Source organism: Phyllostomus discolor, chromosome 5 (genome assembly GCF_004126475.2).
Source record: "Phyllostomus discolor isolate MPI-MPIP mPhyDis1 chromosome 5, mPhyDis1.pri.v3, whole genome shotgun sequence".
NCBI classification, from domain to species: domain Eukaryota; kingdom Metazoa; phylum Chordata; class Mammalia; order Chiroptera; family Phyllostomidae; genus Phyllostomus; species Phyllostomus discolor.
This window is the reverse complement of record NC_040907.2, coordinates 78,838,286-78,864,131: the sequence shown is the minus strand read 5'-3', so window position 1 is coordinate 78,864,131 and position 25,846 is coordinate 78,838,286. Positions and strand designations below refer to the sequence as shown.

The following is a 25,846-nucleotide window of genomic DNA, read 5'->3' as shown; positions in this document are numbered from 1 at the left end:
TAAGGTGTATGTTCTAATGAGGACCTCAAAATATTTGAAGCAAGTATTTATGTATTAATATATTGAGAAAAATATATCAAATGTAAGTTGACAATTTTAACTCCTATTTTTCAGCAATTTTAATAGACTAACCAGACAGACCCCCCCAAATAAGCCTCACAAAGTTGAGCAAGAATAAGTAAGATCTAGGAAATAGTATCAGTCATCTTATCTGACTTCTATAGAACACTATACCCAACAACTGCAGAATATACATTCTTTAAGATTCATCAAGTAGACGTTATGCTGGGCTATACAAGAAGTCTTAATGCATTTCAAAACATTAAAATCATGATTAAACACACTTCTAAATAATCCATGGGTTACACAAGAAGTAAAAAAGGAATTTAGAAAAAACATAAAAGCACTACTAATTATCTTCAGTAGATAATAACATAGAACTCCGCAACCTGGGGAGACAAAAAAGTTGCTTAGGTACAGAGAAATAATAGAGAAAAAATAAATAGGTTCAGACTTCTTGTAAGACATGTATTATTCAAAATACTGTATTTTGTCATGTATAATGTGCACTTTTCTTGCACAAATTTTTGAGGGAAAATAAGGATGTGTATTATATATGGGTAGTACCTGAAATACCTTGTACCTGTTCTTGTGTTTTGTTAATTATTTGTTACATAAAATTTGTTGTACCATAATATGTTAAAAAATAAATGCTAAAAAATGCTAAAATTCCTTTATAATATAAAAAAGTCAAGTATCTAAATATAAATAAATAAAAAATTGAATTAAAAAATTAAAATGAAAGATTATTTCTCCTGAAATTTTGGGACAAAAGTGTGGGCACATATTATACAAGGAGTGTATCATACATAGCAAAATCCAGTATCTATGTCCAGAATTCATAGTTTGTACAACTCAATAAAACAACCCAATCTTAAAAGGGCAAAAGATCTGAACAGAAATCTCACAAAGGATGATGATACTAACAGCCAATAAGGACATAAACAAGAATACAGTATTACTAGTCATTAGGGAAATGCAAATTAAAATTACATTGATATAACACCATACACAAAGCAGAATGGCTACAATTTAAAAAATGACAGTCGGCTACTGGTAGAGATACAGAGGAACAGAAATGCCCACACACTGGTGGGAGTATAAAATGTTACTCCTGCCTCCCCTGTTTGGTACTACATTTACCCCAAGAGAAATAAACATGTCTTCAATTAATGTACAACAAGAATGTTCACAGCAGCATTATTCATAACAGCCAGACCCTCCAAAAAAAATGCACACTGAACTGTACTGATATTAAGTTTTGGAACAAGCAAAACCCAATACACAGTGGGGGAAAAATGAGAACAGTAATTTTTCCAGGAGTGGAGGCAGTGAGTATTAACTGGGAAGGAGCACTAGTGAAAGGACTGCAAATGTCTGACACCTCCACAGGACTCTGGGTTACAGAGATGTAAACATTTGTCAAATTCATTCAATGATGCACCTACTAATTTTACATTTCATCACCTGGAAATTCTTGCTAAATTAAAAAACAAATATTTAACTCTAGTTCATGCAATGCATGCTGAAGTATGGTGGGGGGGGTAAAGTATACTGAGTTAAGTCTTAAATTTACTTTGAAATGCACCCCAAATATATGAATATTTATTTGCTAAAGCAAATATGACAAAATATTAGAATCTAGGTGCTAGTATTATGTACGTTCACTGCCCAATTTTTCAAAATTTCTTGTGTGAAGCGCATAATCAAATGTGGAGGAGGAGGAAGGACACAATAAACACATTTGTGTATTTCTGTAGGGATGTTTCTTTCCATCTCCAACCTTAGCCTGATTTTCTTCCCTTTAGACAGACCCTTTACAACACCTGGACACACTAAGTGAACATAACCTGTACCTCATGCCAACTCATTAAGCCATATGGTTGCCCTTGCTGGTTCTTATTATTATTGACTTTAAACCAATTTTAAATTTGATTCTTAGTCACCAATATTTTGACTTGATTGATCAAAAGTGGGTCCCACAAATCTGGGTGAAATTAAGTCAAGAACTGTAACTGGATGCTTACAGATGCCTCAAGTTAAACACAACCACCATCAAATCTGTGACTTACTATATACATTACCTTTGTAATACCTTTACATGGGTTATCTCACATGAGATAGACACTTAGTACTGTAGATGACAAAACTGGGGCACACAGATACATGGCCTAATATCAGACAGGTATTAAATGACAGACATCCTATAGACACAAGCTAAATATATTTTTCTTAACACCATTTTTTAAAAAAGATTTTACAATGAGATAGCAACTCAAAAAAAGACTATTTTTAGAGAGGGGGGAAGGGAGGAAGGAAGGGAGAAAGAGGTACCTCAATGTGTGAGAAAAACATGGGCTGGTTTCCTCTCGCATGTCCCCAACCAGGGACCTGGCGTGAACTCAGGCGTGTTTCCTGACCCAGGAACCAAGCTGGTGACAGTCAGCTTTGCAAGATGACACCTAACCCATTGAGCTACACTGCTCAGGGCTTATCCTCATTTTAAAGAGAAGGAAGCTGATGTACAAGGAGTTAAGTCAATCCAAGTCATGACACCACTGAGTGGCAGAACATGTGACAACATGAAGCACTTAAATCTACCCGAACTCAATCTTATTATAAACTACTTATCTGTTCAGCATCAATGAACTTTTCCATGATAAAAACAGAGTATCACAGCAAAGGCAAACTGCCAGTGTTTAGGGACCAGCACACAATCCTCACAAATGTTGGAATCTGAGATAAGGCAAAAGCTAAAGCACACTTTTACTACCTCATATTGCAAATTGGGTTATTTCTCTTTTTTTACTTATTTTATTGATTATGCTATTACAGTTGTCTCATTCCCCTCTACCCTGCACACCCTCTCCCACCCACATCTTTAGCTTCTATATGTCCCATACTATTCTTGCCCTCCCTCTGTCTATTTTGTACCTACCATCTATGCTACTTATTCTCTGTACCTTTCCCCCTCTCTTCCTCCCACTCCTGTGTTGCTAACCCTCCAAATGATTTCCATTTCTGTGGTTCTGTTCTTGTTCTAGTTGTTTGCTTGGTTCCTTTTTGTTTTTGTTTTAGGTGTGGTTGTTAATAATTGTGAGTTTGCTGCCATTTTACCATACATGTTTTTAATCTTCTTTTTCTTAGATAAGTCCCTTTAACATTTCATATAATAAGGGCTTGGTGATGATGAACTCCTTTAACTTGACCTTATCTGAGAAGCGCTTTATCTACCCTTCCATTCTAAATGAAAGCTTTGCTGGATAGAGCAATCTGGGATGTAGGTCCTTGCCTTTCATGACTTGGAATACCTCTTTCTAGCCCCTTCGTGCCTGCAGGGTCTCTTTTGAGGAATCAGCTGACAGTCTGATGGGAACTCCTTTGTAGGTGATTGTCCCCTTATCTCTTGCTGCTTCCAGGATTCTCTCCTTCATTTTAATCTTGGATAATGTAATTATGATGTGCCTTGGTGTGTTTCTCCTTGGGTCTCACTTCTTTGGGACTCTGAGCTTCCTGGACTTCCTGGAAGTCTATTTCCTTTGCCAGATTGGGGAAGTTCTCCTGTATTATTTGTTCAAATAACTTTTCCACTTGTTGCTCTTCCTCTTCCCCTTCTGGTACCCCTATAATTCAGATGTTGGAACGTTTAAAGATGTCCTGGAGGTTCCTAAGCCTCTCCTCATTTTTTTGAATTCTTGTTTCTTCATTCTTTTCTGTTTGGTTGAATGTTTCTTTCTTCCTTCTGGTCCACTCCAATGATTTGAGTCCCAGTTTTCTTCCCCTCACTATTGGATTCCCTGTGCATTTTCCTTCATTTCACTTAACAAAGCCTTCATTTCTTCATCTAATTTGCGACCAAATTCAACAAATTCTGTGAGCATCCTGATCACCAGTGCTTTGAACTGTGCATCTGATAGGTTGGCTGTCTCTTGGTTGCTTAGTTGTATTTGCTGTGGAGCTTTGATCTGTTCTTCTGTTTGGGCCATTCTTTTTTTTTTTTTTTTTTTTTTGCCTCATCCTACCTGTTATATATGAGGGGCGGTGTTCACGCAGAGCCTTAGGTGTTCACCAGGGCGGGGCAACCCAGTGGCTAGGTTGTGACATTATATGCGGGGGTAGGGTCCAAGAGGAAACAATTTCCACTCTCTGTCAAATCCCAGTCCCCTCTGCTGCTTCCCCCAAGCAAATTGGGCCCTTCTGGTGCTGATTTCCTTGTGGGTAGGCCTGTGTACATTCTAGGACCCTGTGGGTCTCTCCAACAAACTTTCCCATGAGGCTGGGAGTCTCTCCCGGCGCCTCAACCCCCACAGTTGTCTTCAATCAGTCTATCGAGGCCTTATTTCTTGGCACTGGGACCCTAGGCTGTGAGGTCTGTCTCACTCCCCAGTTTTGCCTGGTTTATCTGCTCGCAAATGTGGGACCGCCCACAGTGCCTCACTCCATAATTGCTACCTCGCTGGGTCTGCCCTGGGGTCTGCCAGCCACCACCTGCATGCCCAGGGTCCACCCGCTGCCATCTTACTCGCCTGGGGTTCCTTGCACGCCCAGTGCCACTGCTTTTTGTGCCACGAACCCTCTCCACCACGCCTACCGGTCTGGAAGAATGTGTCTATTTTAACTCCTTGGTTGTTGGACTTCCATTTTCTGTCAGTTCAATTTTCTGTCACTTCTGGTTGTTATTTTGTTTCTAAATTGTTGTTTTCCTCGCCCTGGCTGGCGTAGCTCAGTGGATTGAGCGCGGGCTGGGAATCAAAGTGTCCCAGGTTCGATTCCCAGCCAGGGCACATTCCTGGGTTGCAGGCCAGAACCCCCAGCAACCGCACATTGATGTTTCTCTCTCTCTCTCTCTCTCTCTATCTCCTTCCATTCCCTCTCTAAAAATAAATAAATGAAAATCTTTAAAAAAAAATAAATTGTTGTTTTCCTTATTTTGGTTGTGCAAGGAGGCACAGTGTGTCTACCTTTACCTCCATCTTGGCCGGAAGTCCAAATTGGGTTATTTCTAACATAGAATTCTATAAAACTGAATGTTTAGTAAATGAAATACACCAGTCCCTATGAAGTAGAAATGTATCTGTAATTAGCATAATTTGTTTAATTCTATTAAAAATAAAATTTCTTCCACTTGACCTTCCTAAAAGCCTATTTTAAAAACCTACAAAAATTAATCTTCAATCTTTTTACCAAAAACTCCCGTTAAGTACAATTAATTTAAGAAACAATGTGGTGTAAACACATTTGCTATCTGAAACAAACAAAAAATGGTACTGGACACATTAAATAAGGAAGTATCTATCCAAAACTATTACACATAAATTTTTTAAAAAACAGAGGGTAGGCAGAAAATTTGGGGCAGCCACCCATTAGTACCTCTTTCCTCAGAAATGTAGAGACTCTAACTCCAGTGTGGAAGAGAGTTAGAGGCAGAAGGAGTTGGGTGAAGCATCCTGGGATGTGAAATTGGCAGTTGGCAGTTGACCGGAATGAAGAGAGGGGCCCACATAAGGGAGGAGGTCATAAAGAGGTCTGGGAAGTTAAAAGTTTCATAAAGCTCCTTATAGTTAATATACCAAATACTAAAAGCCAAAGTAAATAAATTCATTTTAACCCCCCAAAATGTCTCAACACCACAAAGTCAAACTAAAGACAAATCTGTAAGACAGCTGAAATTAAGCTACAGGTACCAACCTGAGATTGAAACTGAAGGGAAATAAGCAAAATTCACAATCTGTCATTTGGCAAACACCAAACCAAGCTAGTAATTGTTCTCATACAGGGATAAACTTTAAAAAGGTAGGACCACTCATTTTACTGAGAAATATAAAAACCCATCTAAAGAACAAGTTTATGCTATATCAATCAGGTATTAATTTCCTTATGTATATAAGGCAAAATAACCCATTTCATAACTAATTAAATCTACATGAAGAGCTTAAATCACAAAAGAAAACTGGCTGGCTAAGAAAACTACAAAGTTTTATACACTATGTAATTTAATGACATTTGAGAGTTTCTCTTTCAAGATAGAATATATTAATACTTCCCCTCCCTACACAACACTCCAGCACAGCAACACGTAGAATCTAAGGGAAAACACAGAGCCTCAAGGCCAGTAACTGAGCCAAGGCCCCTAGCATAACTATTACAAGACAGGCTCCATGGCAGAAGGTCCCAACTGCCAAAGAAGTCATGATTCTGGTGAGCTGTGCCTCTGGAGAGAGGCACAACTAAACAAATAAGAAAAGAAGAGATAGATAAGGAAAAAATGAGAAACATTTCCCATTCTAAATAAGCCTACAAAGCAGGCTTTGCAACAGACATAAAAAAATACTAATACATACAACAATTTCAATCAAAACATGACTTCACAGTCAACAAAGACTGTTAGAAAAGATCTCCTGTTTAAAAAATCTATATAAATACTCTTGAAAAATATGGATCAATGAGAAAGTTACAAATGAAATTTTAATTACAAACACATAACAAATAAAAACTTTACTAATCCAGCTAGGCTGAAATTCATCTACAAAAAGACTGAAATGAGACCTGCCTTCAACTCAAAGCAGACAGAAAACAAATACAACATATAGGGAAAGGAAAATTAATTTAACCAATCTTCCATTAGTCCATATCTTTTTTCAAGCTTTTATACGCAGTATAAAAAACTTTTCCTAATAAAATAACCCTAAAGAAAAAACTGATAAAGAAAAATCCCCAATGGCAAAGAAACTCACAAAAAGATGTCTCTCTCCTCTCCCTAGTAAACAACAAAATGCAAAATAAAACTCCTATGACATGCCACTTCACAGCCGTCACAGTGGTAAATATTTTTAAATGAACGAAATCAAGTAAGAAAAACCGTATCTACCTACTGTCAGGTGGAAGTGTTAAATTGGAAAACTACTTTGAAGAGTAATGAGGTAACATCTAATATTCTTGAATTTGTGTATCATGCCCCATAATCAAATAATTCCATTCCTAAATAAATAGCCTAGAGCAAATACTGCATGTGTGCCAAGGCAGAAGTGCACAAATATTCACCTTAGCATATATTAGGAATCAACTCAAATATACCCTGCAGAATGAACTGTGGTAAATCTTCATACTGAAATTAAATAACCTAGAGTTACCTTTCACAACACGATAAAGTTCACAAATAATATGAAGGGCAGGTGAAATGAATACAAAGCATATTCATCTATTTTTGTATGTTTCAGAAATTTGCAAAACCAAATTATACAATATTCTAAGGCTCAAATAATTTCATTGCAATTCTTTTATTGAAACAATTATGGCTTTTTAATGACACCCATGAAATTTTTCTGTACTGTTACGTTTTCTGAGCTGTCACAGTGAAGGTGGTTTAAAAATCTGGTAGTTTAAAACACACACGTGCACATAAACAAACATTTTGAACGAACCATTTCAGTGGCACATTACTGTTGTGTTGGGTCTCCCTAAACCCCACACCTCCAAGATCTCCCCTCACCACCACAACACACCAAAGCTTTTAATAAACATCAAGAGTATTAAGTATGTAAACCTACCTCCTCTTCTGGAGGTTTACATGTCACAAAGCGTGTTCTTTCTCGTCTCATCTTGCCGCCTCCACTACCTACTCCAGAAGGTACACCATTGGCTGCAGACATATTGAAATTTGGGTACGAAAAACCACTAAGAAAAAAAATAAGTAAATGCTATATTATTCTGGTCCATAACTTGTTAACTCACTGAATATCTAAAAATCAGAACTGCTACAGAAAAAAAATGTACAGCTGAATGTGATTTTAAAAGCTAACATATTTTTTGTGCATAGTTTATTTTTAACCTTCTTAATATTCAAAAAGGCATAAATACATTACATACAGAATTTAAAATTTATGTATAAAGAAGTTTAGCTATAAAGATAGCATTACCTTTCTCGTTGTTCTCTATTTTGTCCTGGTGTCATACTTTTTTCATATCCAGTCTAGAAAAAAATAAAACGTTATTTAAAAGCTTGCTTATTTTTCTTTTTCTTCTTCTTTTTTCTTTCTTTTTTTTTTTTAAAGATTTTATTTTTAGAGAGGGAAGGGAGGAAGATAGAGAGAGAGAGAGGAACATCAATGTGCGGTTGCTGGGGATCATGGCCTGCAACCCAGGCATGTACCCTGACTGGGAATCGAACCTGAGACACTTTGGTTCGCAGCCCGCGCTCAATCCACTGAGCTACGCCAGCCAGGGCTTAATTTTCTTAATACTACCTTTCTATCTGTGGATTTTAATATTTGGAATCAGGAATTTAATGGTTTTTAGTTAATGAATCCTAAAATTGGCAACTTAGAAACTACCTTCTGGGTAGAACCTACTACAAATATTAGTGCGATTATATACACACATAAAATGTCACTAAGTACAACTGTGCTTCAAACAAAATGGTTACTATACAAGGTTAATATACTTACCACTTTTACTTATCTCTTGCTTTAGCACATTAAATATGCAGCAAATTTATAAGGATATTCCTTTTGAAACTATTCTCTGAAACTTACCTCTTACCACACCAAAGTTAAAAGTAAATTATACATCAACCTGGGTAACCATCTGAAGACGACAATAAGACAGGTATGCCCGTTTCACCACTCTTACTCAAAATTGTACCGTAAGTCCTAGCCACAGCAATCTAATAAAAAATAAAAGGCATCTAATCTAAAAGGCATCTAATCTAAATTGGTAAGGAAGAAGTAAAACTGTCATCTGCAGATGATATGAAATTGTACACAGAGAACCCTAAAGAGTCCACCAAAAAACCACTAGAACTGGAGGACTTTGGGTCAAGGTGGCAGCATAGGTAAACAAGGCTCATCTCCTCACACAACCACATCAAAATTACAATTAAAATACAGAATAACCATCACTCAGAAACATCAGAAATCAAGCTGAAGAGAAGTCTGACAACTACAAAATCAAAGAAACCACATCTGTCCAGACTGGTGGGAGGTGAAGAGAGGTGGAACAGGCTGGTCCCTCCCTCACCGACATGTGATGGGTAAAAATTCGAGAGGGATACCCCAGAAGCAAGGAGTTCCAGCCCCATACCAGGTCCCCCAGCCCAGGGTTCCAGTGCCAGGAAGGCAAGTACTCATAACATCTGGCTACAAAAACCAACAGGGACTGGGTTGGTGGAAAAAACTACTGGAAGTCCTAAGCAGTTCCTCTAAACTCACACACGCTTACTCAGACTAACTTCTGAGCTCCTGCACTGGGGTAGTAGATTGAAAGGCACCAGTGGCATGGACGGAGAAAATGAAGTGCCTGGCATCAAGGCAAGAGCTGGGGGACAGCTTTCTCCCAGACAAAAGGCAGGCAGAGGCCACTGTCTCTTTTGTGAACTCTCCTCCCAAAACAGCCACAGAGCCAGCAAGGCAGATGCCATATCTTAGACTCCATCAACCTTACTAACACTGTTTGCCCTGCCCTGGAGATCCTGAGACTCCACTCCCTTCCACTTACAGGCCCACCCAAGTTGTCAACAGAGACTTTTCCATATCAATGGCTGGTCTTGGCTTATGCATGACAACTTCCTAAATCATCTCAAGCAAGCAACAACCAGCCACAGAGAGCACCCAACCCCCGTACCTCTTGCTAAGTGACCCCAGGCCCAGCACTAGCAGCAGCCAGCCTAGATTCACAGCTTGGCTTCACTTGGGAATCTCCAAAAGCACCACAAATACCAGACATCTCAGATTGATTTATAGCTTAGGAAATGTGGTCCCAGGCAAAACATAGGTGGGGGCTGACCTTGACCTGAACCACCCAGGAAACCCAAGAGACTGTGCACACAGTGGACAGCTACAGACCACATCGGATCACCACTACCCTGCCCCTGAACAGCAGATCCTTCACAGATGTGCAGGTTGGAGGTCAGTGGTCACAGCCAGTCCTTGCAGCTGACTGGCCTGGGTAAACCCGTCCCATTAATCTGCCAACAACAATCAAGACTCAACTACACAGGAGGGTGTACTGAGCCTATATGAAGGGCGCACCTCAAGTACCCAGCCTGGGCAATTGGGGAGACTGTGCAACTGTACTCTCCAGGACAGCTACTACATTAGGTCACACTACCAAGACACAGAATCAAAGCAGCTTTACCTAATACATAGAAAGAAACATAGGGGGGCAGCCAAAATGAGGAGACAAAGAAATATGGCCCAAATGAAAGAACAGATCAAAACTCCAGAAAAAGAGGAGATAAGCAATCTAGCCGATGCAGAGTTCAAAACACTGGTTATGAGGATGCCCAAGGAACTTAGTGAGGACCTCAACAGCATAAAAAAGACTTGGTCAGAAATGAAGGATACACTAATTGAAATAAAGAACAATTTACAGGGAAACAACAGTAAAGGGGATGAAGCTGAGAATGAAATCAATGATATGGAACATAAAGAAGCAAAAATCAACCAATCAGAACAAGAAAAAAGAATCCAGAAAAATGAGGATAGTGTAAGCAACCTATGGGACAACTTCAAGCATTCCAACACTCTCATCACAGGGGTGCCAGAAGAAGACAAAGAGCAAGAAATGGGTAATCTATTTGAAAAAATAATGAAAGAAAACTTTCCAAATTTGGTGCAGAAAATTGATATAGCAAGTCCAGGAAGCACAGAGAGTCCCAAACAAGATGGATGGAAAGAGGCCCACTCCAAAACACATCATCATTAAAATGTCAAAGGTTAAAGATAAAGAGAAAATCTTAAAAGCAGCAAGAGAAAAGAAGTTAAATACCTACAGAGGAGTTTTCATTAAGACTGTCAGCTGATTTCTCAGAAGACATTTTGCAGGCTAGAAAGGATTGGCAAGAAATATTCAAAGTCATAAAAAGTGGAGACCTACAGCCAAGACTGTTCTACCCAGCAAAGCTATTATTTGGAATCTAAGGGCAGATAAAGAGCTTGCCAGACAAGAAAAAACTAAAGTTCATCACCACCAAACCATTATTATATGAAATGTTAAAAGGTCTTATTTAAAGAAAAAGAATAAGATCAAAACTATGAACAATAAAATGCCAATAAATACCTATCTGTTTACAATTTCATCTAAAAAACAAACTAAGCTAATAAGAACGGAGACAAAATCACAGATATAGATTGGGTTTTCATGGTTGCCAGATGGGAGGGGATTGTGGGAAAATGGTGAACAGATGACAGGTTTAAGAGGTACATGTAGGTAGTTACAGAATAGCCATGGGGATGTAAAGTACAGTACAGGAAATGGAATAGCCCAATAGCCTAATCTGAATGACACAGGGACATGAACAATGGTGTGGGGATTGCCTGGGGGAGTGGGGAGTGCTGTATTGAGGGGATCCAGGGGGTAAAATTTGTACAACTGTGACACCATAATCAATAAAATATAATTTAAAAAAAACTATTAGAACTGATAAATGAATTCAGTTAAGTAGCAGAATACAAGATAAATATTCAGAAACAGGTTTCATTTTTATATAATGATCTATCAGAAAAAGAAACTAAGTAAACAATCCCATTTATAATTGCATCAAAACAATAGCTATGAATAAATTTAACCAAGAAGCTAAAAGACATAATCTATTAAAATATAAGACAGTGAAGAAGATACAAATAAATAGATCCATATACCTATGCTCCTGGATAGGAAGAATTAACATTGTTAAAATGTCCATACTATCCAAAGCAATCTACAGATTCAATGAAATTGCCATCAAAATACCAATGGTGTTTTTCATAGAACTAGAACAAATAATCAAAAAACTTACATGGAACCACCAAACACCCCGAGTAGCCACAGCAATCTTGAGAAAAAGAGGACAAAGTTGAAAGTATATCACACTACCTAATATCAAATTATATTATAAGGCTATTGCAATCAAAACATGATACTGACATTAAAAGACACATGGGTCAATGGAACAGAACAGAGAGCCCAGAAATAAACCAACACCTATATGGTCCATTAATATATGACAAAAAAGGGCAAGACCATACAATAGGTAAGGACAGTCTATTCATGTGTGGTGACTGCAGTAGGAGGGGCGTGGGTAGAGGTAGAAGAGGTGATGGGCAATAAACAGTAACAGAAAAAATCACAACAAAAAAAATGTGAAAAAGCCCCACAGTCTATTCATTAAATGCTATTGGGGAAATTGAAGAGATACATGCAAAAAAAGAAAAAAAAGAAAGAAAAAGAAAGGAACTAGACCACCTCCTTACATCATATACAAGAATAAAATCAAGATGAATTAAATCTTAAATGTAAGACTCAAAACAATAAAAATCCTAGAAGAAAACAAAGGCAGTCACATCTGACATTTCTCTTAGAAACAGTTTTCCTGATACATCTCCACATCTCAGGCATGGGAAACAAAAGAAAAAAAATAAACAAATGAGGCTACATCAAACCAAAAAGTTTTTGCACAGGAAAGGGAACCATCAACACAATTAAAAGACAACCTACTGATGGAAAGACATATTCATCAAAATTACATCCCATTGGGGCTAATATCCAAAATTAATAAAGAAATCATACAACCTAACACAAAAATAATAATCCAATTAAAAAATGGGCAGAGGACCTGAATAGACACTTCTCCAAAGATATACAGATGGTCAATAGACATATAAAAAGATGCTCATTGTCACTAATCATCAGAGAAATGCAAATTAAAACAATGAGATGATACCACCTCACACCTGTCAGAATGGCTTCTGTCAATAACTCAACAAACAAGTGTTGGCAAGAATGTGGAGAAAAGGGAACCCTCAAGCCCTGTTGGTGCAAATGCAGACTGGTGCAGCCACTGTAGAAAGCAGTAGAGATACCTCAAAATATTAAAAATGGAAATGCCTTATGACCCAGTGATTCCACTTAATATATCTGAAGAAACCCAAAACATTAATTTGAAAAGGCACATGCAGCCCTTAGCTATCACAGCATTATTTACGATAGCCAAGATAGGAAAGCAACCCAAGTGCCCATCAAAAGACTAGTTGTGATACATATATACAGTGGAATATTAAATGGCCATAAACAAAAGAAGGCAATTTTAGCATTTGCAACAGCATGGATGAACTTAAAGGGTATTATGCTAAGTGAAATAAGTCAGAGAAAGATTAAGTACCATATAATTTCACTCATATGTGGAATCTAAAGAACAGAATAAACAAAATAGAAACAGAATCAAATACAGAGAACAGAGACAGTTGCCAGAGAAAAGGGTGTTTGGGGAGCTGGATGAAAAGGTGAAAAGATTAAGAAGTACAAATTGGCAGTTACAAAACAGCCATTGGGATGTAAAGTACAACACTGGGAATATAGTCAATAATACTGAATAATATGTATGGTGATACAGGGGTACTTGAAACAGCAAAAGGGTCACTGTGTATACTGTACACCTAAAATAAAATAATACTGAGTGTAAACTGTAAATGTAAAATAAAACAAACAAAAGAAAATACTTAGAATATATATGCAAGCCAAAGTACTTGGGAGATGAACAGATGTGATGTTTGAAATTTATCTTTAGATAGTCCAACAACTCAAACAAAACACATGGATAAAGCAAATCTGGCAAAATTATTTATTCTAATACCATTAATACATACTAGTATTTACTAGTAAACACTAATTTGGGATTTGATTAATATTCCTTGCCATTTTAAAGCATTCTATTTCATAATCATCACTAATTCACAATCTGTAATCGTTATCTTAGTAGACTGCAAGAGTAAAGTACTATTATTTTACATTATATATTCTTATTCATTTTAATCAATATTCAAAGACTAGTGAAAATAAACACATACTCACACTGTATTTCTTATCTATTCTTTGATTAGTCTTCCTTAATTCACCAGATGGGGTCAGAGATGGTTTAAAATAAGCAGTTCGATTTGCTGCTATGGATACTGGCTTTGGGGTCATGAGTCTCTGAACAGGGGGATACTGACAGACCACCTTATAGTTAAAAAACAAAAATCAAGGACAAACTTTCATTTTCATATATTATCAGTGATGCATAGCTAAAAATTATTTGACAATAACTACGTGACCTAGAGACTACAAGTACTTCCCAGAGAAATATCCAGTAAATGTAAATAAATACTAAAAGAAAACTAATAGGAACAGAATCAAGTGTGCATGCGTGTTTATTTACACACACACACACACACACACACAAATTCCAAGATGGTTTAATAGACTATTTTATTCAACTTAATGACTTTTCACACAGAAGTACACACACACAAAACGAAAACTGTATTTAAAGCTGTTCCACAAGCATTGGTCAAGTAGTTAACTTGTTTACAGCATTATCCCAATATACCAAGGATACAGATTAGATCTCTCTGGTCAGGGCACATACAAGAAGCAACCAATGAATGCCTAACTAAATGAAACAAAAAATCAGTACTTTTCTCTCTTTCTTGCTCTCTGTCTATAAAAGCAATTGGGGGAAAAAAAAACCAGTTTCACAAATCTAAGCTTTTACCAGATGAATTTCAAATATATAAACTAAAATTGATTTTGCCACACTTTCCCCCTAATTACTATCTAAATTTTCTTCAGCTACAGATATTTTTAAACTAGCAATGAAAATATTTTAATTGCTAAAAATGTGAGCAAATTTCTCTCCAAGTTAATTTTTCTCTATTGTTATTTAAAAACCAAATGAAAATTTTTACAATTTAAGTTTAATTAAAGCCCTGTCGAGAATTCCAAACCTTAAAACGAACTGCCTTTATTACGAGTGTTTTGTCAACAATCTTTTGCTACACTGAAACATAGTAAAAATCCTGTTGATTTAAGCTTCTACTCTGTCCGAAGACTGTAATACTATGAATACAATTCACTCACTCAGCAGCAGCTGTGAAGAGCACTGATTTCCTAGGCAAAGCCCCAGTATGGTCACTAGCTCTTCCCTAAATCCTCACAAGTGTGATCCTACAACTCAATGAAACAGTTTATTTTGTAGACTGTTCTGATTACATCCATGAAAACATGAACTATAATACTGTTACCTGGCCTTTACAATTCTTAACAGTCACTTAGTGGTATTACACACAACCATAAATAAAAACTTTTATTGATGAGAACATCTATTATGGCATTAATTTTTAGAACTTACTTATTTTATGCAATCTGATATAAAATGGGAATCTGAGAATAGCAGCTAATGGATTAATCCCATCATAGTAGCTAATAATGGAATCCTCCTTGCCCAATGAAAAATGTCTAGATAATTCTAAAAATTGAAAAGCAGCACTATTCCAAGGAAAAAACTCAATTTCAGCTTTCTTCTCTACATTACAATTTCAGGCTGTATGGAGGGAGGCAAAAGGGGGAAAAAATGGGATAACTATAATAGAATAAACAGTTAAAAAAAGAATTTCAGTATAATTATATTTTACCAATATCTCAAATATAGCCCCCAAATTAATTTAGAGAATTAAGATAATTTTAATCAATTACTTCTGAGGGAACTTGGTGTTGTAATAAATACTTCTATAAGTAAGGATCTGCGGGTCTGCTTCCCCTGAAGGACACTTCACTAGCCACAAAAAATATCTTTTCAATCCTATCAAGCACTTTTTTTCTCATGGTAATTTCCAAAGCTAATTTGTAACAAAATAGAATATATTAAAAAGGGCTGTCAATGTATAATCTATATTATACTGTTTTAATAGCTCTGATATCTTGGAAGAGCACTTTTGGCTAACTGATGAAAGATATGCCAAGTTGAAATTCTATTACACACTATAAATTTGACACAATGTTTGTTAATGAGGAAAGCTTTCAAAGATAACTATGTTCAGTGAGTGCTTCAGTTTACTGAATTTATAATTACTAAACACTGCAAGCTCTGTTTATTCCTAACTTTATTTATAAAAGGGTAAGAGTTACTTATAAATGACTGCCAGGATGTGGAAGCTGAAAATGCCAAATAACCAAAAAACAATGACTGAGCTCTCACTACAGACAGGACATCGTGCGAAGTAAGGCCCTCCCTCACAACAGGCAATCACCTGCAACGTAAAAAATCTCATTTTTTCAAACATGTTCCCTGTGATTACCAACTACATTCAATTTGTGTACTTGCCAATTAAAAATAAAACAAAATTGTTCATACTTTACAATAATAAATTCTAAAAAAGTATTACCTTTTCCCTTTTAGGCCGAAAATCTGTGGTGGAATCTATTCCACTCCTATCCAGAGGCTAAAAAAATAAAATAATATTAGAATTGATGGCAAACTTTGAAAAATAAGGTTTTTACCACCAACATATTAAAATATATCTCTTTTAAAGGTTAAAAAGTCAACTTACAGAATTCAGTGGAGAAGCAGCAACAGATGGAATTCTTTTTGCATCCTGTTAATGTTGAAATAATAACAAAGTAAGACTTTTACTAAACTCAAATTTTGTTACACTTCTGCTTTGAATCGTGATTTTAAAAATTTACCGCTAGAGGGCTCGACATCTTCTCTAAAGACTGCAATATTCGCCGAGCTGTTGAACTAGTCACACCATAGCATTCTGCATTGAGTTGCTTAGCTTTCATCTGTCTTCTGAATGGTGCCTACAAAGTAAAATTTGTATTATTTGTTGGAATGGTAAGCCCTAAAGCACATATTTCAGAAAATAAAAATATTTACAAAATAGAATGGCTAGCCAAAAACAAAACCGTATTAATCTAACAACTTATCTCTGGGTAATGTCATTAGCTATATACTTAACTTTTTTTCTTTGTGTCTTTACTGAAAATCCAATTCTCTGCCTGATAAATTACTTTTACAATGGAAAAATAAATGGTATGATACAGCATGCACCACTCTAAAGTTCTCCCAGCTTTGTTAAAGATAAAAAATAAGATATGGTAAAACATTCCAGCACTACCTTAATCTATTTACCCCTAATGTTTACATCAAAAAACACTAAATTAATGACAGTTTAATTAGCCCGGATTGGGTAGCTCGGTTGGTTAGAGCATTAGCCCAATACACCAAGGTTGAGGGTTAGATCTCCAGTCAGGACACATACCAGAAGCAAACAATGAATGCATAAAGAAGTAGAATAACAAATCGATGTTTCTAGCTTCCTCTCTCAAATCAATTATTTAAAAATTAAATTATAGTAAATTCCAATATAAGTAAAGAAATAAACTTATAAATAGATAAGTGACTTTTATACAAAAGCAATGTTTACAAATTCTAATAAAATTACTTCCATTTAGGCATTACCACATTCTAATAACCAAATGACTATCACAAATTGAAGTAGTTTGGCAATGTTTAATATGAAAGACATATTACTACAATCAAAATATAACCCAGTTTATACAAATAGCTCATAATAACTGAAAAACAATCAAAAGAACTACTTCAAATAATGTTTCTCTATCTGATACCAAACATTCATTATATTTTCAGAGTAGCTACAATAATTTTATTAACTTGGTGCCCATTAGGATTGCTGTTCAGGCCAGAGGCTTTGGCAAACGTGAGGCAACATTAAAACCCTCAGAGAAATTATGGTAATCTGTCCTGTCACTGGATGCTACTGGCCACTGGCCTCTTGGGGCCTCAGTTCACTAATCAATGAAATGGAAATCAGTTAAAGAATCTTTATTGTACCTTCCAACTCTAATGCTCTTGGAAAGAAAAAGTAAACAGATTCATCCCAAATGTCAATGAAAAATTATTTAGAAGCCTGTGTTGAGGATTCAGTTTATCTGTCAGGATTCAGCATTAAAAAGTAGAGGATTCAATATAAGAAACAGAAGAGGAACTAACAGAAATATACTGACTTGAACTATTCTACAAATGGACATGCATCATCTATCTTCTACTAATGTGCTAAACTATTTTAACTATAAAATATGGTTTCTAAAAAATAATACAATCGAAGTTTAAGCTTTTAAGAAAACTCCCTGTGCTTGACTTGCAGTGGTGAACACACAAAACAGTGTACAGATGATGTGTTGTAGAACTATGCACCTGAAACCTGTTTGACTCTGTTAACCAGTGTCACCCCAATAAATTTCATAAATAAGGGGGAAAAAAAAGAAACAGAACACTCCCTGTGTAACTCCAAGATCCAGTTAGCACTTTCTTAAATAACAAAATACTGCACTCCATGAAAACACTCAAGTATAAGACTCAATTACAGCCAACTATGAAAATATCCTCTAATTAGGAAAACAAGAAACTAGTCTAAAGATAGGACAGTATCTTCAAATATACTTGTTTCTGTACAACTTCTATGTGTCATAGATTGCCCACATGCTTAAAAGTATCCTCCATTTTTAAAATTTCCAAATCTGTAATGTAAGTATGATAACAACATATATATGAAAAACAATTTTAAGAGCCTCAAGAAGCTCCTAGGACAAAACATGGAATAGTACAATTTGCCTTAAATTGACATAGTTTAAAAAGTTATCAATTTCCCATTATTCTCTGATGATGTATAATGTTTAAATACAATTGATTCTGTACGCTGACTTATAATTTATGATTCTGCTAAACTCGTAAGTTCTGATGTGTCTGGAATTTTCTATGTATGTAAGCATATTGTCTATGAATAAAAATAAATTTATTTCTTCCTTTTCAATATATATGCCTTATGTTTCCTTTTTCTGGTGTTGGATAGGACCTGTGGTACATTTAACAGTACCAGTGATAGCAGACCCTTGTTCTTTTATAATCTTAGGAGGAAAATATTGTCTTTCACCATTAGTATGACGCTAGCTGAAGATTTTCTGTAAACACGATTTATCAGGCTAAGAAGGGTCCCATCTATTCCTAGGTCTGCTGAAAATTTTTGTCATGAATGGATGTTGAATTTTGTCAAATGTGTTTTATGCACCTGTGAAAAGATGTTCATATGGTTTTTATTCTTTATTCACATGGTAAATAATATTACTTTTCAAATGTTGAACCAACCTTGCATTTCCAGGATATACCCCACTTGATCATGATGTAATAGTGTTTTTATATATGCTGGATTCAATTTGCAAATATTTGCTGAGAAGGTTTGTGTCTGTAATTCATGAGAAATACTGGCCTATAGCTTTCTTATAATGTCTTCTGTATGTTTTATCAGGGTAATGTTGGCTTCATAAATGTGGTGGGAAGTGTTTGGTAGAATTCACCAAGGAATTTATCTGGGCCTGAAGTTTTCTTTGCTAGAAGATAGTTTAACTATGAATTCAACTTATTAAATAGACTACTTAGACAATTTATTCTTGACTAATACCAGGTAACATGAAATATGTAGATGTAAATCTAACAAAATATGCGCAAGGTCTGCGTGATGAGTACTACAAAACACTGATGAAAGAAAATGTAAAAACTAAATAAATGATGAGACAGTGTTCATGAATTGGAAGACTCAATTTTACTCAGATGTATATTCTCCCCAAGTTGATCTTTAGACTCAATGTAATCCCAAACAAAATCGCTATAGACTTTGTAGAAATTGACAGGGTGCTTCTAAAATTATGAAAATGCAAAGGAACTAGGAAAACTAAAACAAACTTGAAGAAGAACAAAGCTGGAGGGCTCCTATTAACCTGATTTCAAGACTTACTGTAAAGCTATAGTAATCAAGACAGTTTAGTCTTGGCAAAAGGATCAACACATAGATAAATGGAAAATATAAAGTCCAGAAATGGACCACAATATGGTCCACTATTTTTGACAAAGGGGTAAAGGCAATTCAATGAGAAAAGTATAGTCTTTTCAACAAATGGTACGAACTAAAGAAATTGGACATTCATATGTTAAAAAAAATTAATCCTGAGCCATACTTCATGTCATACACAAAAATTAACTCAAATGATTCACAGGCCTAAATTCAAAGCTAAAACTACAAAACTTTTACAAGAAAACATAAGAAAATCTCCACGACTTTGGGTCTGGCAAGAATGTGTTCCATGCTACAACAAAAGCATGAACCATAAAAGCAAAAAAACCCCAATATATTGAATATTATCAAAAGAAAAATTCTCACCCTAGCTGGTGTAGCTCAGTGGATTAAGCACAGACCTATAAGCCAAAGGGTTGCCGGTTTGATTCCCAGTAAGGGCACTTGCCTTGGTTGTGGACCAAGTCCCCAGTGGGGGGCTTGTGAGGGACAGCCACACACTGATGTTTCTCTCCCTCTCTTTCTCCTTCCCTTCCCCTCTCTCTCAAAATAAATAAAATCTTTAAAAAAAGAAAAAAGAAAAATTCTCTTCAAAAGACATTGTTAAGATAACCAAGAGAAAAGAGTAAAAATATTTATAAAACACCCATCTAATAAAGGACTTATACACTGAATAATGAACTCTTAAAGCTCATTAATATGAAAACAACCATATTTTTCAAAAGACAAAAGATCTGAGCAGGTATTTTACCCAAGAAGATATACTGATGGCAAATAAGCACATGAAAAAATTCTCAATGGCATTAGGAAGTGCAAAAAAAAAAAACCCACAGCAAGTGGGAGTTGCCACTACTGCCTATTATAGAACGGCTAAAATAAAAAACAGAAAACAGAAAACTGATGGCCAATAAGTGCTGGCCAGAATGCCCTTACATTATTGGGGAAAATGCGAAGTGGTACCAGCCACTCTGGAAAACAGTTTGGCAGTTCACTATAAAGTTTAATGTTTATATATCATATGATCATATTAGTCAGCAGTCAGACCTCTGGGTATTAACCAAGAGAAATGAAAATTAATGTTCACACAAAATGTTCATAGCATCTTTATTCACAACTGCCAAAAATTAGAAATGACCCAAGTGTCCTTTCACTGGTAAATGGATAAACAGACATTATACCTTAGCCAAAAAAAAAAAGTACTGATATATGCAAAAATACAGATTGATCTCATACATTATGCTACGTAAAACCAACAGATTCAGACTATATTACATAATTAAATTTATATAACATTCTGGAAAAACCAAAACTACAGAGAGGTAAAACAGATAAGTGGTTGCCAGAGGGTGGAAGTAGAAAGAATGGTTGACTATAGAGACGCACAAGGTAAAAGTTTTGGGTGATGAAAATGTTTGCTCAATATTTTAATTACAGAAGGTTATACACTATATATATTTTGTTAAAATTCAAATGCTCTAATAAAGGTAAATTTTACTATATATAATTAATACCTCAATTTTTTTAAAAAAGGAATTAATCATCACACTTTATATAAATATGAAGACACAAATCTAACAAAATGTTTGCTTAAGTTTAAAATAATATTCATAGTTTCTAAATGAAGAGACTATAATATACACACCTATCATTTTATCAAAGAATAACTGAACCAAAATCCTATTTGAGTATCAAGTTCTTCAACAAAACAAACAATTTTCAGGTTAAAAAACCTTCTCTTATTCAAACCAACCTGATATGGTGTGTTTTGTAGTTTAGGCTGTCTCACTGCACCTGCTGCCCCACCATACGTTGTTTTTCCAGGGTAAAAGGGAGAATCTCCAAGCTGACTTGTTTTAAGGATTGAAGAACTCCCAAGTGACTGCACAGAAATACAATGATAGACTGTAAGCAATAAACATTCAAACCTAATGTGATTATACCAACTCCAATTAGTACTCACAGGAGAAAGTGTTCCAAAGGCAGACAAATTGAATGCTGGTTTCTTTGAGCTGGTGGCAGTGTGCTGTGAGAGTGAATGAGAACGTTCAGCCTCTGGGGACCACAGAGGGGGCACCGAAGTATTCTTTGAAACAGTTATATCTGAAGCAAAATACATAATGGATAATAATGGAATTAATTACAAGACACTAAATTTTTATAAAGAGTAAATAAAAATTAAAACGAAGTCAGAAAAAAATTATCCCTTGAAATTTAATTTTACTACCAAAAGTATTTACTACCAAATGCCAAGAACACCTTTATCAGAAGCTCTTGAAGAAAATCCACTGGTAGTTGAGATGTTATCATCATCATGCTGAGAGGTAGAATCTTTAATTTCCTTCACAAGGGAAAATCCAGAACTGCTAATTGGGAATGCCGAGGATGTGGAGGGCTGACAGTGTAAAGCAGGAGATTCCAAAGTGGAGAAATTCAGATGGCTCCGATGAAGAGAAGGCCTTGTTAATACATCTGGATAATTTGAAGCAGTACTAGTTGTTGAGGGTTCTTAAAAGAAAAGGATTAACATTATGAATATATAACTTAGAAAAAGCAAAACACCATCACAACAAAATGCTGTTTATACTTTAAGAAAACATACTACATAATGTAATTTAATTCAAATCACTGAGCCTCCCAATTAAAATATTCTTTAGCCAAACAAGGTTTCAACTAACTTAATTTACCTAACATAGTGTCCAAATATATTTCACTCTTCACATACCAATTCCAAAAGTGCACAGTTCTTGATTTTCCTTGAAGTGGTATCAGTATAAAAAGTCATAAAATAAAATCAAAGCTGTATAATAAAATCACAAAACAAGACGGATATAAAGGGTAAGTCTATTCCCTCTCAATACAACCACTATTAAATCTGTGTATGCTCCCAGATAATTCACAGTAGTCCCCCTTTATCCAAGACCTACTGTGGATGCCTGAAAGGGCAAATAGCATTGAACCCTATATATAGTATATATTTTTTACATATATACTTTTAACCGAGTTTTCATAAATTAGGCACAGTAAAAGATTAACAACAATAGTAAGATACAACAATTATAACAACATATTATAATAAAACTTATGTGAATGAGGTCATTCATTTGAAGGGAACACCTTGCTCAAGTCTTGGTATAGGCTCAGAACTTTCTGGCACAACATGCTGTCATTACCCAGAACACGTATTCTGTTCATATCTTTCATCCACAACTTCCATCTTAACTGAGCACTGCGGCTGTGACTTTTGAAACCACAAAAATTACACAAAAGATGTGACAGCAAAAATAGCAAAAAAATTTTTTTCTTCACAATTTCTTAGATAAAAGATTCCTTCTTGCCATTAACCTTAGCAACCTCAGCATATTTTTTTCTTTCCCTATTAAGTCAAGAGCTTTCTCTTTTTCACTTAAAGAAAGCAATTTCCAGCTTCTCTTTGGCATTATAAATACTGCTATGGGTTGGGGCCATCGATTCAGTAAAATAAGGGTTACTTGAACACAAGCACTGCTGTACTGTCAATATGATAACCAGTGACTAAAGGGTGGGGAGCATGTAGCTGTTTGACAGAAGGATGATTCACATCCTAGAGAGGACAATGCAGGACAGCACGAAATTTCACCATGCTACACAGAATGGCACATGATTTTAAATCCTAATTTTCCAATTAGTATTTTTGGACTACACATGACTACAGGTAACTGAAAGAATAGAAAGCGAACACTGGACAAGGGAAGACATGTGTATGTAAATACACAAATAAGTTTTGCCTAAACCCATGATCATGCTTATGCATCTAGTTGTGACTTTTTTCATTTGCCAGTGTAATTCTGTCTCTACAAAGCATTCCCCTCAAAGACCCCACTGTATTATATCATACTGTTTTAATTATTCGTGATTATTTTCCCAATACTCCATCAAACATGTATGCACTTATATCTGCACACTTTTAAGAGTATTCTTTTAGATAAATCTATGATTCCTTAAGTATGTAAGAGAGAAATTATTAAACAAATATTTCTAAGCAATCCATTAAAAAGTCTAATTCTGTAAGTCTAAAGATAGGCTCATAAAACACCCCAGGTAGTTGGACATATCCGGGGAATCAACAGGATACAAAACTATGTGTGAAACTGCTGTCATGCTGGATCAGAGTGCACACTCATTTTTGCTTATGATACTGTGATCCAAAGATTTCATGTCAAGTTATACTCCCACAAAAAGCAAATAACAAAGTACATTTCCCCCATATTGTCACTGGATATTAACCATTTCTGATTTCTGTCAACTTAATGCATCAAATGACATTATTATTTGATTTGCATTTATTTAAGAGATTAAACATCCTCTCCATTCATTGGTAATTTATATTTCTTCTATTAATTGCTTACTGATACGGTCTCTCTTACTAATAAGATCAATACGACCTAATTTCATTTTGATCAATAAGATCAGTGTAATATGATCTTAAATATTATAAATAATTTTCACTATTGGTGGAACCCATTCATATTCCTGATTTTCTTTAAGTCTTATTTTTCAATTACAACTAACATACAATATATCAGTTTCAGGTGTACACACCAGTGACTGTACATTGTATAAGGTACCAAGTGGTCACCCTGATAAATTTCATACTTGACACTATATACAGTTCTTAGATTATTGACTATATTCCCCACACTGTATTTTACAACTCTATGACTATTCTGAAACAACCAATTTTTACTTCTTAATCCCTTCACCTTTTTCACCTGACACCTCTCACACCTGGCAGCTCTCAAAATGTTCTCAGTATCTATGAACCTATTTCTGTTTTACTTATTCATTTCTGTTTTTTAGATTCATTGTTCATAAATATGTACTTACTGCCACTTTAGTGTTCATATTTTTTATCTTTTTTTCTTCTTCTTCTTAAAAAGGACCCTTTGACATTCCGTGTAATAGCAGTTTGTTGGTGATGAACTCCTTTAGCTTTTTCTTGTCTGGGAAGCTCTTTATCTGTCCTTTGATTCTAAATGATAACTTTGCTGGGTAGAGTAATGTTGGTTTTAAGTCCTTGCTTTCCATCACTTTGAATATTTCTCGCTAATCCCTTCTGGCCTACAAAGTTTCTGCTGAAAAATCAGCTGACAGTCTTATTTATGGGAGCTCCCTTGTTCACTGGGGAGGAGAGGGGAAGGGCCCTAGGAGAAGGTTGCCCAGGCAATGGTCAACAGTCTAGGATGGGATTGGCTATGAAGCTGAATGCCTCCAGTATGCATGGAATTATGGGCCAGAAGATTTAAACAGAAGGGCAAAGACTGGGGCTCTCTCTTCTCTTCCTCAAGGATGCCTGGATGAATGAGCTGTAGCTGCTTCCTTTTCCCAAAGGACAGTATGTTAAACGGGGGAAGGAACTCAAGTGCATTTTAGGATTGGATTGGCCTGGCAGAGGAGGTCAGGGTTATTTTTCTTTGTGTGTTCTGGAGCAGACTGGCTCTGAGGCAGATGCCTGTCATTCTTCCAAAATTATGTAACTTTTGTATCTTATGTTATTTTAGTTTGTAAACTAATCATATAGAAACAGGGTAATTAAAAACTAACAAAGAGAATGATAGAACTCAAGAGTTAAAGATTTCATCCTTAATTGATAGGCTTAAGTGATTAAACTGGAACTTAAGAGTTCAAGATTTTAGCCTTAGTTGACAGGTTCAAGTGACTAATGCATGTAGAAAGCTGTTATTCCAAAACTGTAGCTTTTGAATCAAGACTCCTTCTCTTTGTCACCAAACCACTGCCTCCAGAATTCTGCCTAGAGGGTGGCAGCAAGCAGCAGGTCCCCACTTGCTCTTAGGTAGCTAACTGCTTTCTTCTGCTTTTAAGATTATCTCTTTGTGTTTAACATTATGCATTTTAATTATGATGTGTCTTCGAGTTGACCTCTTTGGGTTCATCTTGTTTGGGACTCTGTGCTTCTGGACTTCCCTTCACTAAGTTTGGGAAGTTTTCTGTCACAATTTTTTCAACTGGGTTTTCAATTGCTTGCTTTCTTCTTCCAGCTGAGTGAGATGGAGGGCTTTTGGAGTCCCAGGCAATTCCTCAAAAAGACCTACACACAGACGCTTATGCTTGAAGTTGTTCTGGAGGCT

At 35.7% G+C, this 25,846-nt stretch overlaps 1 protein-coding gene and 1 long non-coding RNA gene across 6 annotated transcripts in view; both read right to left on the bottom strand.

Moving 5' to 3' along the window:
* The window catches only part of NUP153 (nucleoporin 153), a 77,533-nt gene that overhangs the window by 27,933 nt on the left and 23,754 nt on the right, over positions 1-25,846 (bottom strand). For 2 of the 5 annotated variants that reach the window (XM_028513608.2, XM_028513606.2), the window contains exons 3-11: positions 21,978-22,226; positions 21,682-21,821; positions 21,472-21,600; positions 16,537-16,653; positions 16,401-16,445; positions 16,236-16,292; positions 13,885-14,031; positions 7,977-8,029; positions 7,608-7,734 (exon numbers count right to left, since the gene is read on the bottom strand). In XM_028513608.2, the coding sequence (XP_028369409.1) occupies positions 7,608-7,734; positions 7,977-8,029; positions 13,885-14,031; positions 16,236-16,292; positions 16,401-16,445; positions 16,537-16,653; positions 21,472-21,600; positions 21,682-21,821; positions 21,978-22,226 (1,064 nt within the window). Of the gene's footprint in view, positions 1-7,607; positions 7,735-7,976; positions 8,030-11,833; positions 11,870-13,884; positions 14,032-16,235; positions 16,293-16,400; positions 16,446-16,536; positions 16,654-21,471; positions 21,601-21,681; positions 21,822-21,977; positions 22,227-25,846 lie in introns of all 5 variants that reach the window. The other 3 variants (XM_028513607.2, XM_036026472.1, XM_028513610.2) reach the window with 3 other exon arrangements.
* On the bottom strand, positions 2,393-5,877 carry LOC118500714. Its single transcript, XR_004903291.1, has 3 exons — positions 5,068-5,877; positions 3,011-3,015; positions 2,393-2,857 (listed from the first exon to the last, which is right to left on the bottom strand). It is a non-coding gene; the product is annotated as an uncharacterized LOC118500714 (long non-coding RNA).